Consider the following 17,338-nt stretch of genomic DNA (forward strand, 5'->3'; position numbering starts at 1 on the left):
ACCACAATTGCTTCCTGTTTGTCTGTAGAGGGTGATACCTTTCTGAACGATAATTAGTTTAAAGCAGTTTGTGGCCCTCCTAGAAAATGACTTTGACAAATATGGTATCTATCTGACACATTTAAAACACATACATAGAAGACCAGGGAAATATAATTTCTGAAAAAGCACCCAGCATGAAAAAGAAATGCACATGCATGAATGCACGATGACTATCTTTCTTTATTTGATTTTGTACCAGTGAGTTGGTGAAGGTGGTGTGGTGAGCAGAACACGTAAAGTGCCTTCTCTCCAATGAGCTCCCAGTGAAGAGTCCCATCAGTCAGTAGGTGAGCCTTGAGAGTGTCAGAAAGCAAACAGACAAGGCCCCACTTACACAAGAACAACCCCTGCAACCCCCCACACATAAATGCACAAGAACCAAACACACACACTCTCTCTCTCTCTCTCTCTCTCTCTCTCTCTCTCTCTCTCTCTCTCTCTCTCTCTCTCTCTCTCACACACACACACACACACACACACACACACACACACACACACACACATAGACAAACACAGACTCCCTGTCACCAGGAAGCAATAATTGGGCCTGGAAATGAACAGGAAATCTTGAAGCATGGCGCTTGAGTTTGACTATATGTTATGAACCTAGGTTAGTTTTATTTCCACACAAATAATCAGTCCCCCTTCCCCTTTTCCCACACTGTTATATTAAAGGCAGATATTACATTTTGGGAACACTTTGCCCCTTACTGTTCACATTAACATGACTGCTGCACCCTGGTTTCATCGCAGGCGGAGTAAGACATTAAGCGGTGCAGTAGATGGAAGAGAGTTGATAAAAGACTTCCCACATTTTCCTTTACATATGCTAGCTAAGATCATATCCACTATACGCAATATTGGCTTTTATTGTCTGGTTCTTACTGGGTCTCTGGCCACCCCAAACTGCAAATGTAATTACAGCGACCTGTGAATGAGTAATCTCCGATTGAAGAATCGCGATTTCGGTAAACTGTTACCACAACGCAGAAGCCTCCCCGTAGATGTGTTTCCACGAGCCGACGGCAGGGGACAGTATTGCTTCTACATGCATGAGAGAGCTCGCCTCAGTCGAGCTTCCTCTATTAGAGTACGGTAAGTTATTGCATTAAGTGGCTCTAGACGACTAGAGCAAAATTATAGCGGATTAACCTTTAACATATTAAAAGTATTCTGTTGTCGTCTTATTTTTTGCTTGTATTAAACGCTGTAAAAATGGATGGCAATGTCTCGAATTTTAAAAAAATAGTTATTCTTTATGAAATTGTATATGAGCTTCATTTTTTAAAATGTGCGTATGTGTTATACACAAAGAAGGTGGGAAGTTTTGCTCAGGTTTTTTATATGGATATGCATGTTATTAAGAGCAGATTTCTATAGTCTGTGTAGGCCTATGAGAAGACAATTAGCAAACCTCTGAGTATGGTGATGTAGGAATCCCGGACTTGTTCAATGTAAAGAACTGTGTCTCGACACTTTAAGTATTCAAACATAAGAAATTAACAACCGTGAACTGGGACACATTTTTACACATTTGTTATCTTACATTTTTAGTCCTGTACCTTCTTTCTCACAAACCTCTCTCTCACTCATTCGCTCACGCGCACACACACACACAAACTCACACACGCGCGCGCGCCCGCGCACACACACACACACACACACACACACACACACACACACTAGTTCATTCAGAGGCGAGGGGTGAGGGAAAGTGGAGTAGGAGGGGCGTTGCTGTTCCCTGTACAAACCGCTCGAGACCGTGGTTTGAGTGAACGCGCGAGCTCATTCATACTATAGCAATCTGTTCCGCGCGCTCCGCTGCTCGCAAGGCGGTGATACGTAGGCATTATTATCAGCCACACCGTCGGAGAGAGATTACACACCACCGCGCTGCACTGAACTGGAGTCAGGCCACTTTCTAAAAAGCTTTGGACGTCCAATCGACAAATGAAAAACGTGCGTGTGCTTCTTCTCCTGAGGACTGACAATAGTACCCTCTGTAACGTCAAGAAGTCAAACTTTAATGCGCTTGTTTCGAAAGCGTTTGCACTTGCATGAGCGAACGCAAGAACACAAGTCGGCAAAGTTGGGCTACATGAAAATGTCGGCAACGCACTCCTCGCCTTCGCCAAATAACAGCAACCTTATCACGGAGATTTCCGATAACGTGGACTCGGCCAACGCGAACTGGCGAACCCTTTTTGGCTTATCTTTTGTTATTGCCACTGTTATCTGCGTGGGAGGTTTCTACTCGCTCGGATCTTTGCTTAGAATGAGGACTAAGTCTTCGATATGCCTAATTGTGGCTTCCTTGTCCATAGATGACCTGATCAGCCTCGTTCCGCTGTCGCTTTTCATGGTCCTCCAGTGGAGGAGAGACAGTACGGGTCGGTCAGGAACGATATGCACTTTATCCGGACTCCTGTATGTTTTCCAAGGGTTGTCAAGCAATATGAAAGCTTGCCTCATCGTAGCCTACACTTTTTATGTGACAAAGCGGTTTGGAGTGTACCAGAACAGCTGTCGCCCTCGCGCAGTGCTGTGGGCAGTGGCTGTGGTGTGGACCGTCAGCCTGGCGGTCAGCATGTTGCCGGTGTGCGGCTGGGGTCGCTTCACCCCTGCCTCTCTGGGCTGTCTCCCGGAGAGTGATAGCTTCTACGTGTTGCTCCTTTTTGTTTTGTACTCTCTGTGTTTCTGCGGTCTGGTGGTGTGCTCAGTACCTCTTACCTATCAGCTGTTATGCTCCGCGGAAACCTTGAAAACATTTCACCCAAGTTATTTCGGCGCAGCACTGGGCGCGGACGGTTCTGATCCGCTCTGTGAGATCCCGTCTCTTTCTCGGGATAGCTTGGAGAAAAGTTTTGGAGCGTACGGTGAATTCAGTTCACATTCGGGCGGTTTGAAAAATAAAGACGAGTCCTATTCATGCTCGTCCCCTAAAACGGACCGGTTTGGAAAGGTCGGTGCCCAGAGCGCGCGACGCTCCCCAGTGGTCTTCGCGCAGAAACGCTTCTCAATGGTTCTGGCGATGGCCCGAATCGTCCTGTGGATGCCAATGATGGTGAGACTAATAGGGAAGTATGCATGCGTCGGTCAAGTGTAGTGCTGGAAGTATAATAGCCAACGCCGCCAGCTGGAATGCAACACTGGGAACTGTAATCTTTAGTAGTATAAATTTGCTTGATCTCTACTCACCAGCACGATACGGTTTAGGTTCTGCTGTCATCAGCCTGTGCAGTACACAAGTTTGTTTGTTTTTTCAATCATAATAGCGCTGTTGTAGACTGAGCTGCACAGCCTTTTTTTAACTGTACGTAAAAAAGATTGGCACGCTTGGGCTGCAGTAGGTTTCTGTATAATAACAGTCCCTGAGGTATAGAGGCTATTGTTTTTAACCCAAAAGTTGACCGTCTGTATTGGTTTTTTTTACGCTGCTTTTGCAGGCCCAGATACTCGTAAGCCACGCTGTTCAGATGCACAGCGCGTCTCTGGAGACCCTGTGTTTTTTCCTGACCTTGCTCTCCGCTGCGGTCACCCCGGTCTTCGTTCTCTCCGAGCGCTGGATCCATCTTCCCTGCGGGTGCTTCATCAACTGCCGCCGGGATAAGGGCCCCGCCAAGAGCGCGAGTGAGCGTTTCGGTGGATCATTTGATAGACACACTGACAGTCGTTTGATGGCAGGGATTCTGCTTATAATCATGAAATGTAATGCAATTCTTCTCGTGTCTTTACAGCGTCTAAACGGAGGTTTGAATTTAACCTCTCGTTCCAACAAGGCTACGGCGTTTACAAGATATCTCGCGCCACGTCTCCTTCCGTTGAAAAGCCCTCTTACGACAGCTTGTACAACTGCGATTTCTCGGAAAGCCGAGTCGCGGTGCTGGACAGCGGGAGGATTGCGAGCCTCGCGAGCCGAGAATTCAGGACCACGGTGGCGGAGGACAGCTCCCTCCGCGGCGAGCTGCTGCTGGACGACGTCGCCCCCGCGGCGAAGGCGGAAGGCGCGCCTCAGCAGAACCCGAGAGAAGGCGACGGTTTTGGAAGCGTCTCCAGTCCCGTTTCGGCCTGCGACCGCGAAGACCTCAACCTCGACTCATCGTCGGTGTTTGACGGGCCAGAGAGGAGGCTGTCCCACGAAGAGTGTCGCAACATCGAACTGACGGACTGGGAGTGGTGTCGGAGCAAATCGGAAAGGACTCCAAGACAGGTAGGTCCAAGACATGTCTTATCATTTCAGAGCTTCATAGAGGCCTGTCCAAACGGAAATCAGTAGCGTATGGGTTTCTTAACTAAGTAACCTATCAAATCATGGAGTCATAACTTAAATGAACAAATGTAAGATTTAATTAAACACTGTAGGCGCACGCACATACACCATGCCTTCTCCCACATATGTCCACACTGCCAAAGCAGTTTTCAGTCATTCTATTACTGTCCGCAGAGACCCACAGCTGCAGAAAAACTGCACTTAATTCTACTTGCATTTCCCACTTTACCTCACTTTAAACTTTGTAACTGCAACATTTTTCATAGAAAAAATATTAGATAAGGCCATGCATTAAGCAATCAAACAAAATGGCTGCCTCCAGTTACAGTTTTTTGGACAGTTTTTTAAGTGTGCAACATCTATCTTTTTTCTTACATTCAACAGATGTTTAGTGGGAGTAAAATTTTTAAAAGTTTAGAAAATGTATGGTTTGTTACTTTTAGTGGTGCCATTATTGATATAGAAAAGAAATCACAGTATTCTCCTTCAGTATGCCATCAGTAATTCCATAATCTTATTGGTAATCTACAGTCAACATTTGGCAATAAATTACATATAATGGCCTAACAATAGATTAGTTGAAAAATATTTTAAAACCAAGGCATTTTTTATTATTAGAAAATCATCAAAGTATAAATGAATCTTTTTCTGCATTGATAAATCATCTCTTGGAAACAATGTTGGAATGCAAGAAAAGGATTCGCTTAGTCAATTTTATGATCTTTTTAAAAACATTTTGGTGCATAAAGTTAGAGCTTCTTTTGCATAATGTTAAGTAAATCATTTTGGCATACATCAGTGCAGAGTGTTGTAGTTAGATGTACAGTGGCAAAATTTCAGTGTCATAAAAACCTATTACATTTCTCAAGAATGTATAAACATTTTTGCACAAAAAAAACCAAAAACACCTTAATACTTGTTACCTTGGGCCTGGATAAATCATCTTGTCTCTTTGCATTTATGCAAGAATATGACCACTGACAAGACACAAAGGGAAAGAACCTTGTGACGAATTTTTGCAAAAATATTATTAAATATGTGATCTCTATAACTCAGCATGCTGTGAGCAGAGAGAGTTTATAGGCAATATGGATTTCAGCTCATTAGAGTCACGTCTCCATAGGCAAGGTCAGGAGGCTGGGGCAACGGAGTGTGCGAACCTGCATCGATTCCGGATCCCTGCAGCCACAGGCCTAGTGTATCAGACAGCGTATAAATATATATAGACATAAGCACATGTACACATGAGCACTTGTATACATTTTCATAGAGATGTGATAAGATTATATAGTTTTTGCAGGTCTCACTGAGATGGACTTTGATGCCCACACGCACAAACACAAGTACTCGCTTAGCAATTCGGCCCATGCGCGCACGCGTGCAGTGGAACACTGTTCACAGGCATTTCACGCCTGCTTCCCTGCACCCAGCCCATCGCTGGACCACCGCCACCACAGCGTTACAGGGAAATGGAAGGAGCTTCACACGTTGGTGCACCAGAGCATCGGGGATCCTCTCTGGGATGGGAGGCAGGAGCCCCCACCTCACACCCACGCCTCTCTGCGACACCTCCGCCCCCGCACACATGACAGTCCCACGTGGCCCCAATCTATTTCCATCCACAATATGCCCAGCTGTGATTAATACTCCTAATCAAGGCTTCGGCAGAGTCGTGTCTCCTCACGCTGAAGTAGGGTTTGATTAAACCTCTCTCCCTACCCTCGGGTAAAGGAGATGAGCCAATGAAGGCCCTGCCTGATCATTTCTCCGCCTGCTGCTCCAAGCGGATACCTGGACAGATAAAGCTTTAACCCGATGATGAAAGGGTTTCACACGTTATGAACTCACTGAATGTAGCGAGTGTGAAGGGAGAACAAATATTGTGGGATGAATAGGACGTGGGAAGGGCGAGGTTTTATGCTCAGCCTAGCGTGTTGACAGGAAGGGTTTCCCCTCGAGCGTATTGGTACTGGGCTTTGACAGACAGTCAGTCATGATTCCTAATGTGATGTTTGGGATGGTGAGGATGTCATTTCTCTCATGGCTTTTAGAATCAGGGCAGATCCTTAAGTTTTTTCCTTTCTTTTTCTTCTACCTGTAAGATAAAAAGGTATCAGAACTGTGCTATAAGTTATTTGAAATGTGGTTATGCGGTTCAAAATTATCTTGGTTGTAGGAGTGTTGAAACTGAGGCTCCATATGCTGCATTTTGTTCAACAGAGCAGATATTATTGTTCTGTTGTTCACCACTGCCAGACCTTGCTAATAAAACAGAGTCTATTTGGGAACTGTGTGCATGGCGAACACAGTACACCCACAGCCAAAACACAGTACATCCACTGCCAAAACACAGTATATACACAGCTAAAACACAGTCCATTCACAACCAAAACACAGTATATACACAGCCAAAACACAGTTCATTCACAACCAAAATACAGTATAATACACAGTCAAAACATAGTTCATTCACAGCCAAAAGACAGTCTATTCACAGCCAAATACACCACAAGTGGCTGCTCGCTCAAGCCGGTTTCTTCTGAGTCATGACTCACTGCTGCAAGGGAGCTCCTCTACCATCATCTCCACTACTGTCAGCTCCTCTACTATTTTCTCCTCTACCATGAGCTCCTCTACTATCTTCTTCTATACTGTTAGCTCCTCTACTATCTTCTCCTCTACTGTTAGCTCCTCTACTATCTTCTCCTCTACTGTGAGCTCCTCTACCATCTTCTCCTCTACTATCTTCAACTCTACTGTCAGCTCCTGTACTGTCAGCTCCTCTACTATCTTCTCCTCTACTGTCAGCTCCTCTACTATCTTCTCCTCTACTGTCAGCTCCTCTACTATCTTCTCCTCTACTGTGAGCTCCTCTATTATCTTCTCCTCTAATGTGAGCTCCTCTATTATCTTCTCCTCTACTGTGAGCTCCTCTATTATCTTCTCCTCTACTGTCAGCTCCTCTACTATCTTCTCTTCTATCTTCTCCTCTACTGTCAGCTCCTCTACTATCTTCTCCTCTACTGTCAGCTCCTCTACTATCTTCTCCTCTACTGTCAGCTCCTCTACTATCTTCTCCTCTACTGTGAGCTCCTCTATTATCTTCTCCTCTACTGTGAGCTCCTCTATTATCTTCTCTTCTATCTTCTCCTCTATTGTCAGCTCCTCTACTATCTTCTCCTCTACTGTGAGCTCCTCTATTATCTTCTCCTCTACTGTGAGCTCCTCTATTATCTTCTCCTCTACTGTCAGCTCCTCTACTATCTTCTCTTCTATCTTCTCCTCTACTGTCAGCTCCTCTACTATCTTCTCCTCTACTGTGAGCTCCTCTATTATCTTCTCCTCTACTGTGAGCTCCTCTACTATCTTCTCCTCTACTGTCAGCTCCTCTATTATCTTCAACTCTACTGTCAGCTCCTCTACTATCTTCTCTTCTATCATCTCCTCTACTGTCAGCTCCTCTACTATTTTCTGCTCTACTGTCAGCTCCTCTACTGTCATCTCCGCCTCTGCTGTCATGAGCTGTCTGATGGATGAAGCCCACAGGCCCTGCCAATGATGTGTTTGAAGCATTATATTTGCAAATATGATTCAACCTGTTAGATGAATTGCGGTATACATCTGAGCTGCAGAAAGTACATAATGCATCCGGTTAGAAAAAGAGTGCTGCATTGAGCCATTTGAATTCATAGAAAACGCAAAAGTTCACTGGCTTAAAGTTTTCATCTGTCCTGAAAAAGGTTCTCTTTAGAAGTGTAAACAGTTTATCTGACCTGAAATGATCCTGCTTCAAACCATCATAGCATATATTTCATTTCAGGAGTATTATACAAAAGGGTTTTATTTCTCCTTTTTTTCACTTCTTTTTTTTTCCCAACAGACGATGCATATGTACCTTCGCTGACATTTTGCATGCTGGGTGTAACAGGTCAGAATCATCCAGCACAGCTCCAGTACAGATTCATGTATCCTGATCCTGCGTAACGGGTCAGAATCATCCAGCACAGCTCCAGTACAGGTTCATGTATCCTGATCCTGCGTAACGGGTCAGAATCATCCAGCACAGCTCCAGTACAGGTTCAGGTATCCTGATCCTGCGTAACGGTCAGAATTATCCAGCACAGCTCCAGTACAGGTTCATGTATTCTGATCCTGCGTAACGGGTCAGAATCATCCAGCACAGCTCCAGTACAGGTTCATGTATTCTGATCCTGCGTAATGGGTCAGAATCATTCAGCACAGCTCCAGTACAGGTTCATGTATCCTGATCCTGCGTAACGGGTCAGAATCATCCAGCACAGCTCCAGTACAGGTTCATGTATCCTGATCCTGCGTAACGGGTCAGAATCATCCAGCACAGCTCCAGTACAGGTTCAGGTATCCTGATCCTGCGTAACGGTCAGAATTATCCAGCACAGCTCCAGTACAGGTTCATGTATTCTGATCGTGCGTAATGGGTCAGAATCAGTCAGCACAGCTCCAGTACAGGTTCATGTATTCTGATCCTGCGTAACGGTTCTGAATTATCCAGCACAGCGTCATCTTTCCTGATCCTGTGTAAAATGCCGTCATACCCAGTTGGCCAATTTGTTCTGATGGCAAAAAGAAAATTGAGTGTAATTTTTCTTCCAAAAACAAATGTTTCTCTGCATTGCAGGCAATGCTTTGCATTTCCTTAAGAACCTTTCTGGGTCAGGATTTATTATTTAAAGCGTTTAAAACCATACATATTTTTAAATATTTTCATTTTTGTGTTGGTATAACGAATTCTACTGTGTGTGAAAGTAATTCTCGGACTGGCTAATGGTGGACCAGGTTTTCCTCTCATCTCTAGATCAGAGAGACCTGTGGACCGTGTGCATCTCTGGGTTCTGGTGTGCATTCGCCCACCAAGCTGCCCACTTCATCCGCGCCGTTCCCCTGCCTCTTCAGTGAACGCCGCGCATGCCCTTAATTTGGCAGTCTACCAATGCTGCGTCCCCTCCTCCTTAGGTATAATAAATAAAGATAAAACCAGAGGGAGATGATTTTCCACGAGAGGGAACGGTCAAATGCAATGGAGGTCGAATAATCGCATCTGAATAATTCACAGACAGCGAGGGAAGTGGCCTCAGTTCCAGCAGCGCAGCAGTTTTCTGCAGCTCATCCATTTGAAATGCTGCTGGTAATCCGATTAAAGATGATCAAGACAACTGCACAAAGCCTAAAGGAAATCTTTCTTTGAAACAAACAGAAGAGCAGTTCTGTCAATGCCTTTTCCCAATATCAGGCGACGGTGTCGCTTTTCAGAGGGCAAAGGTTACGACCCCCTTCCCCAAGGCCCTGAGCGCACCTGCATGGTCAGAGGAGAATGCTCAGCTTTGCAGCATTGCATGTGACCTGAATTCCTGCTGTGTCACCTACAGATACTGGGGGAGTGGGGCCGGACTATGTTGCTTTGCCACTGTGGGAAGCTCAGGTGCGATGCGGCCCCAGGGACTGTGTTCTCACTGGAGGGCAGCAGAGATGACAGATATGTTTACAGCCTGATTGGTTGGAACAGCCTGTGCTTAGACACCCCGCCATGAGTCGATTAGAGTCCTGCTGTTTCTTGGACCCCACCGCCTGTGCTGGTGTCTGAGAGTTAAACAGAAAAAAATTCAACCTGCTTATTAAACGTTGCTGATGACATTTTGTCGGGGGAATGTGTGTGTTTTTCAATTGATTACCTGTTTATTTTTTACTTAATAAGGGCATTTTTCACAGTGGTGCTTTGTCCTTGTTAAATGACACCAAGTCATTGCAATGCATCTTGTAATCACTGAAATGATTTAGAATGTATCTATGTTAATGAGTGCTCTCTGGCAAGGGCCTGAGCACTATGACAAACTGCAGTCTGCCTCCATGACTGATGATTATTCTTCCTGCATCTTTAATTAGAAGTGTATTGCTCTTCCTAGGTTGCCTTCAGAAGCAGGTCGGAATGCTGAGATCGGATTCATTTTTCGTGTCGTTTCACTGAGATCAGACTCATTGTTCTTATTGCCTAAGCTTGAGAGGGAGAGTGAGACAGTGAGAGAGAGTGAGTGAGACAGTGGGAGAGCAATCGTGAGAGAGTAAGAGTGTGAGAGAGTGAGAGTGAGTGAAAGAGTAAGAGTGAGAGAGTGAGAGTGAGAGCTCTGCCTGTGCTTTAGAGCTCTATGTTACATATCTCGTCTACATCCCTAGATAACGGTTCTCATCATCCTCCATTTGTAGCTTTTCCTCCACCATCTTGTTAATGAGGGCTTTTAGCAAGAAAAGTGCATGTATACGCACACACACACACACACACACACACACACACACACAGATACATTTTTCTACCCATTAGCCAAGACTATGCTTAATGACTGAAAACAATAGCCTTGATCTTCCCAGACTGTCCCATGCTGACTGGGGAATGTTTGGCTGTGTTTCAGAAGTCTGCGGGAGGATTGGCCATTCCTCTGTGTGCCATCCAGGGCACGGTGTCTCTCCACGCACCCACAGGCAAAACGCTCTCCCTCTCCACCTACGAGGTCAGCAGCGACGGCCTCAAGATCTCCCCCAATGGCGCCAGGAAGGTGGAGGTGTACCGCTCCAAATCGGTGGGCCACGAGCCCAGCGGGGAGGAGCCCGGGGGTGGCGGGGCGGCGGCGTCGGACGTCGGGGGCGTGGCCGACACCAACGTTAAGATCCACCTGGAAGTCCTGGAGATCTGCGACAATGAGGAGGCCATGGACAGCGTGTCCATCGTCTCCAACATCAGCCAGTCGTCGGCACACGCGCGCTCGCCGTCGCTCCGCTACTCGCGCCGCGAGAACCGCTTCGTGTCATGCGACCTGGGCGAGACGGCCTCATACTCGCTGCTCATCCCTGGCTCCAGCCCAGATGCCGACGGCATCAACATCCACATCCCCGACACGGTGGAGGCCCACCGCCAGAACAGCCAGCGGCAGCGGCTGGACGCCGGTGGCTACCGGGAGGAGATCCAGCTCCTCAACGAGGTCTACCAGAGGCAGGCGGGAGACGCAGGAGACGAGGACCGCCGCCTGCTTTAGGACTCCGCCGGGCTGGATGGCAGGGACTCTGGACATGTCACACATGGATTTGAGAGAAGTGGGAGACTATGGATTGTGAGGATGGGCTTGGGAAGGATGGGATTTTGGAGACAGAAGCAGGCAAGGTAAAGGGAACAAAGTAGACCAGGAGTAGGGGAACAAGAAAGAAATCTCAGAGATGTAGGGAAGAAGGCAGAGAGGTAAAAGCCTGTCAGGAGATGGTTACTTTTCAGATGTCTGCTGTTGCAAGCTAGAAGTGTGGCAATGCTACTCCGATTGTGTGAAAGCTAAAGAAGGAAAGAGTAGCTTGGCTTTACAGAAAAAGAGAGTGTGAGGGAAGAGAAGAGAAGAGTGATTGGGAGGGGGAAGGGACTTTCAAAAGGTTAGTGTGACTGAGAAAACGCTAAAGGTACGTGCTCGGCCACAGGCGGGAGGACGCGAAGGTCATCGTTTAAGCGTTCATCCTGTCTGGTGGTATCCCGCCGTCCTTGGCCCGCGGAACAGGCAGAGACGGTTGTGGCTGGAACCTCCGAGGGAGGACTGAAGGTAGAAGGAGGCTAACTGTCCTCGCTGTTTATACACAAAAACCAAAATGGAAACTACAGTGCAGAGCAGGGGGGTGTAGGGAGGAACAGGACTGTGTCTGTGCGTTTTTATGTCTGTGTGTGGGCGTGGGTGTAAGAGAGAGAGATAGAGAGAGAGCAGAAAGAGAAATTAGTTTAAATACATTTTAGTATTCAACCTCAGGCACAGGCCATATGGGAACCTGGAAGACAAAAAGCCGACTGTGGATATCAATCAGCACGATGAGTTTTCCCTGATGAGAAATATTACCCCAGCGTGGCTCTGTGGAAGATTCCCTAATGATTCACCATTTGGGACAGATTTTCTGTCTGAGTCATCTTGTGTATGTATGTGTGTGTGTGTGTGTGTGTGTGTGTGTGTGTGTGTTTGTGTGTATATGCATGTGTGTATGTGTGAATGTAGGTTTCTCTATGTGTAAGTATGATATGGCTGATTACTTATATGTAAGCTTGCTGCTTTATGTGTTTCGTTGAGCTGTGTTTCCCACCCTCCCGTGTTTGGTTCTCCCTCACACACACATGCACACGCACACGCCTACAGCTAATGGTTAGAGCGCTAACCACACGTCTACAGCCATTAGAGAGGCAAACAGGACACTCCATGGGTGCACATGTGCTCTGATGTCAGATCTACTGTACAAGCAGGCAAGAGAGAGAGAGAGGTTTTTCTGCCACATTAACCGTTCCGCAAATGCAATTTTCCACAGAGAGAAATGCATAATTTTAACTCCTCATGAAAGTGCAAATGAATATTCATTTCGAGCCACTTAGGACCTGCTCTTTTCACCTCTGACCTTTCACCCCAGTGCATTAGCCACCAGAAATGCAACCCAGACAACACTTACATTCTGCATACCCACAAATGCAGCTACTAGAATGTTAAGGTAATTCAGTGGGAGATTTAGCTCCTGGTGTCAAGTAGGTAGACCCGGGAGGCGACACCTGCACCACCTCTGTTCCTTCATATATGACATGCTGTGGAACGTGCTGTTTGTAAAACTGTACAACTGTTCTTCTGGAAATGGCTAAGAGATTCTCAGCTGCACACATCGTCGACGAGCTCCACTGATACTAAAGACACTGGATTATCAGTTCATATTAGATCTTTTCTGCCCAATGTTTACATAAAAAGGAGTATATTGTGTTTGTTTGTTTGTTTGTTTGTTTGTTTGTTTTGAAATAAATTTGATTTTAAGGTGAGCAGCATTACTTTAAGCAGGAAACTAGCCAAGGCCTCGTGTGCTAACATGTTATGTGTTGAATATTCTCAATAAAGGAAACGCATCGACCTAATGCCACGCTGGGATGTTTCCACCATCTTTGTTTTAGTCATCATTCATATAATAAATGGAGACTCTCCAAATCAGCAAACGCAATCTGGTGGACGCTGGTCTGGATTGTCCCGCTGGGTCTGGAGTGTCCCGCTGGGTCTGGAGTGTCCCGCTGGGTCTGGAGTGTCGTGTCCACTCAGCTCATTTTATGGTGTGATGCAATTAAATCTAAAAGGTTTTGCACTAAATTGTGAAGAAGAGTATGAAATATGTAAAAGCCAACCCGGTGCAAAGCGGAATTGTTTCTGTCAGCTAGGATTAAATATAAGGGGTTCATTTTTTCCAGAGAGGTTTTTATATGAATGCCGTGCTGCTTAAATATTTACATTCTCAAGATGCCTTACCCTCTGACGGTCACGCTTTAAAGCTGCAGTGTTTTTTCCCTCTGGAGTCATCAGTGAAGCGCTGAAGAATTCAGATGTCATTCTGCAATCTGCCGACCGGCCCCTGGCTAGGTACGTCCCTGTTTGGCACTGGGAAGGAAAACTTCCTCCAGGCCATTGCAACTGCTGCCTCAAAATAGGCAGTGTGCTTGTGTGTGTGTGTGTGTGTGTGTGTGTGTGTGTGTGTGAGAGAGAGAGAGAAGTTGAGAGAGAGCAGGGGAGTGATGGGAGATGGCTATTACATGTATCCAGCACACCAAGAGCTTATCAGGTCTCTCCTCTTCGCATTGCCTCATACGCTACACTTTTAGAAGAAAGACACATCCCTTGTGCTCTCTCTCTCTCTCTTTCTCTAATGTATTTCCTCAAGTGCACTTATTCTTCCCCTTTTCCTTACTATTTCATTCTCATTCTTACTCAGCTGAGTTCTTTTCAGTCCGGTTTGATTTTTGGGATGTTGCTTTTTTGTCTACGTATGTGTTTAGGCTTCTATGCATGTATGCATATATGCATGCATGTACTGTATGTATGTATATATGTATTATGTATGTATGTGTGTCTATCTGTCTGTTTCCTGTCCATCTGTCTGTCTGACCATCGTTCTACACTTCTGTTTTTCTGTTTAGCTGTCTGTCTACTTTTATTTCTCTCCCATAAAACACAAGTTACATAGACTTCATTTTACTTCAACAGCCTTCCAAAAACCAGTGGTAGAGGGGGTTATAGAGGAGAGATAGAGGAGGTGATAGAGGAGGTGATAGAGGAGAGATAGAGGAGGTGATAGAGGAGGTGATAGAGGAGATATAGAGGAGGAGAGAGGGAGACTGACCGTTGAGGAGTGTGAGTCTTACCAGAGGCCAAACAGAGTGACAGTGGTGACAGTAACCCAGTACAAGAGCCCAATACACACCAGCTCGAGGGAAAAGATCTCAACAAGACTGCTTGTCATATAGCTGGGCACCTAATGATAGTTTTTATAGTGAAAAAGATGAAAGTATAAGATGATGAGTAAGAGGAAGGAGGAACACATGAGGAGGAGATGGACAGCTCACAAACACCTCTGTCGGGATTTGTTAGTTAAGGGTGAGAGTGTGCTAGATGGTAACTTGTGGCATTTGACAGCTATACTCTCCTCCCTCTCTCTCTCTCTCACACACACACACACACACACACACACACACACACACACACACACACACATGCACTAACGAGCAATTACATACACAGTGCCCTGACACCTTAAGATTTCTGGAATAACACCTTTTAATTCTGGGCACCTACACTTTCCAGTAAGTCTGAGAGTGCTGATATCACCTGAGCCCTTTGAGTCCTCTGAGGATGCTTCCAACTCATTCACATTCTTTGAGGAAAGTGAAGCATTACAGAGACGTGATTTATTCCTGTCACTTCCAGCTCCTGTGTTAACAGTGAATGTCACCAATCACAGCCAATCAGCCCCACTCCACTCAGATCCACAGTGAAACAGCAATGCAAAAGACAAGCTTGTGGAACTCTAGAGCTGAATAATCCACACACACACACACACACACACACACACACACAGACACACACACACACACACACAGACAGACAGACAGACACACACACACACACACACACACACACAGACACACACACACAGACACACACACACACACACACACACACACATGCACTAACGAGCAATTACATACACAGTGCCCTGACACCTTAAGATTTCTGGAATAACACCTTTTAATTCTGGGCACCTACACTTTCCAGTAAGTCTGAGAGTGCTGATATCACCTGAGCCCTTTGAGTCCTCTGAGGATGCTTCCAACTCATTCACATTCTTTGAGGAAAGTGAAGCATTACAGAGACGTGATTTATTCCTGTCACTTCCAGCTCCTGTGTTAACAGTGAATGTCACCAATCACAGCCAATCAGCCCCACTCCACTCAGATCCACAGTGAAACAGCAATGCAAAAGACAAGCTTGTGGAACTCTAGAGCTGAATAATCCACACACACACACACACACACACACACACACACAGACACACACACACACACACACAGACAGACAGACAGACACACACACACACACACACACACACACAGACACACACACACAGACACACACACACACACACACACACATACACATTACCAAGCTTAGGACCCAAAGTATCCATTTATCCTTTCTCTCCCATCTCTTGTTCCTTTCATCATGGAGGCTCTCACTGGGGAGTCTGCTGACTTTCTGGGCTGCTCGGTTCTTTGCCTACCCAGCACCACCCTGACATTTGGACCCTAAATCCTGCAAGATATCTGCTTCTGTCCTACTGCAGACGTCTCATGACTGTATCCTAATCCTCCCATTCAATACAGCTGTAATACTCTTATACTTTGTACTTCATACATTAACTAAACAGTAAGCATTCTTTGGCCAAAGTTCCAGAGACTGATAGTTTGAACAGTGTGTGGATTTCAGTGGCAATCTGACCTCATATAATGCTGCACAACATAATATTCTCTCACCAACTACTCTATGTGTGTGTGTGTGTGTGTGTGTGTGTGTGTGTGTGTGTGTGTGTCGGGTGGAGTCATTCTGTTGTTGAAACAAAAGAGATAGCATGTGGTGTGTCACAAGAGATGAATAAACATACAGACAGATACACAGACAGACTGACTGATGGACAGTTTTCAAATAGAGCACCACTGTTGTGGTGTAGATTTGATGTATATTTTATGACAGGGCTTGACGGCACCCCTCCTAGTCTCGCCCCTCATTGATTTTGTTACCTGCAGGCTCCTAATTACATTCCCTCTCTGGTCCAGGATCAGTCGCTCCTTTCATCCAGGCTGTAAATCCCTGTACTGGCCTCCCCCGGCTCAGACCAGGGGCCAGTGGCCATCTGAATAAATAATTGGAGCTTGGGCATAGAGAGGAGGCTTGGCATGGGCCAGACCACTTCACGGGGGGCCGGGGGTGGCGTTACACAATCACAGATCCTTTTGTATGCTACGCAGCTATACACATAGATTCGCACAGCAAGAGAGATGGAAGCTAGATTTCTCTTGTGGGGGAAAATGCAAAGAGAAGATAATTAGTGTGTGAGTTTGGTTTAATGAGAGATGAATATTAAAAGGATTCAGTGAGCCAGTTTTATCACTGACTACCTCTTTAGGTTTTTTCTCATAGAAAAACCTTAAGAAAGGTTTTGGTTCCTATGGTGACAACTTATACATTAAATAATTAAATGTGCATTAGAGTCATTAGTTAACATTAGTTAAACTGGACTGGGGATTAATGTTTGAACAATGGGGATCAATAACCATATCAGACAGGAGCATAGCCTATATCGCTACATCCAACATAGGTAATTATTATTTGTTGTAAATTCATTATGTGACCTATTGGGGCAATGAGTCTTCATAGTTGAGCTTGTAAGAGTCATGCACTGATGATATGTGGCTCTAATGAATAAGGTGATAAACATGACACTGACCTTTTCTGCTTTTAATTATAGGGATCGCCGTCGTTCCTTGTTAGATAAGTGCGTGCTATTCTAAACCTACCGTGTAAAACGAGCTAACGCAGATAAGTCTTCTATAAGTCACCTTTAACGCAAATGGAAGTGTGGGATAAAAACGGACTTTTCTTTGTTTTTCGCAGGTTTTTACAA

General features: G+C 45.6%; 1 protein-coding gene across 1 annotated transcript; it reads left to right on the forward strand.

Moving 5' to 3' along the window:
• Window positions 1-1,166: 1,166 nt before the first annotated feature.
• LOC113589490 (putative G-protein coupled receptor 149) lies at window positions 1,167-13,333 on the forward strand. Its single transcript, XM_027029180.3, has 4 exons — window positions 1,167-3,106; window positions 3,489-3,672; window positions 3,780-4,252; window positions 10,753-13,333. The coding sequence occupies exons 1-4, from the start codon at window positions 2,069-2,071 to the stop codon at window positions 11,371-11,373; spliced, it is 2,316 nt and encodes a 771-aa protein (XP_026884981.2). The 5' UTR covers window positions 1,167-2,068; the 3' UTR covers window positions 11,374-13,333.
• The last annotated feature ends 4,005 nt before the right edge of the window (window positions 13,334-17,338 follow it).

This window comes from Electrophorus electricus, chromosome 6, assembly GCF_041902795.1.
Source record: "Electrophorus electricus isolate QZ-2024a chromosome 6, ASM4190279v1, whole genome shotgun sequence".
Lineage (NCBI taxonomy): Eukaryota > Metazoa > Chordata > Actinopteri > Gymnotiformes > Gymnotidae > Electrophorus > Electrophorus electricus.

What these genes read in the sequence shown, in the direction of transcription:
- LOC113589490 (XM_027029180.3), top strand. Translation starts at nt 2,069, where the DNA reads ATGCGCTTGTTTCGAAAGCGTTTGCACTTGCATGAGCGAACGCAAGAA. An exon ending in GGGCCCCGCCAAGAGCGCGA is followed by an intron (nt 3,673 to 3,779) that starts GTGAGCGTTTCG and finishes GTGTCTTTACAG; the next exon opens with CGTCTAAACGGAGGTTTGAA. An exon ending in CGGAAAGGACTCCAAGACAG is followed by an intron (nt 4,253 to 10,752) that starts GTAGGTCCAAGA and finishes GCTGTGTTTCAG; the next exon opens with AAGTCTGCGGGAGGATTGGC.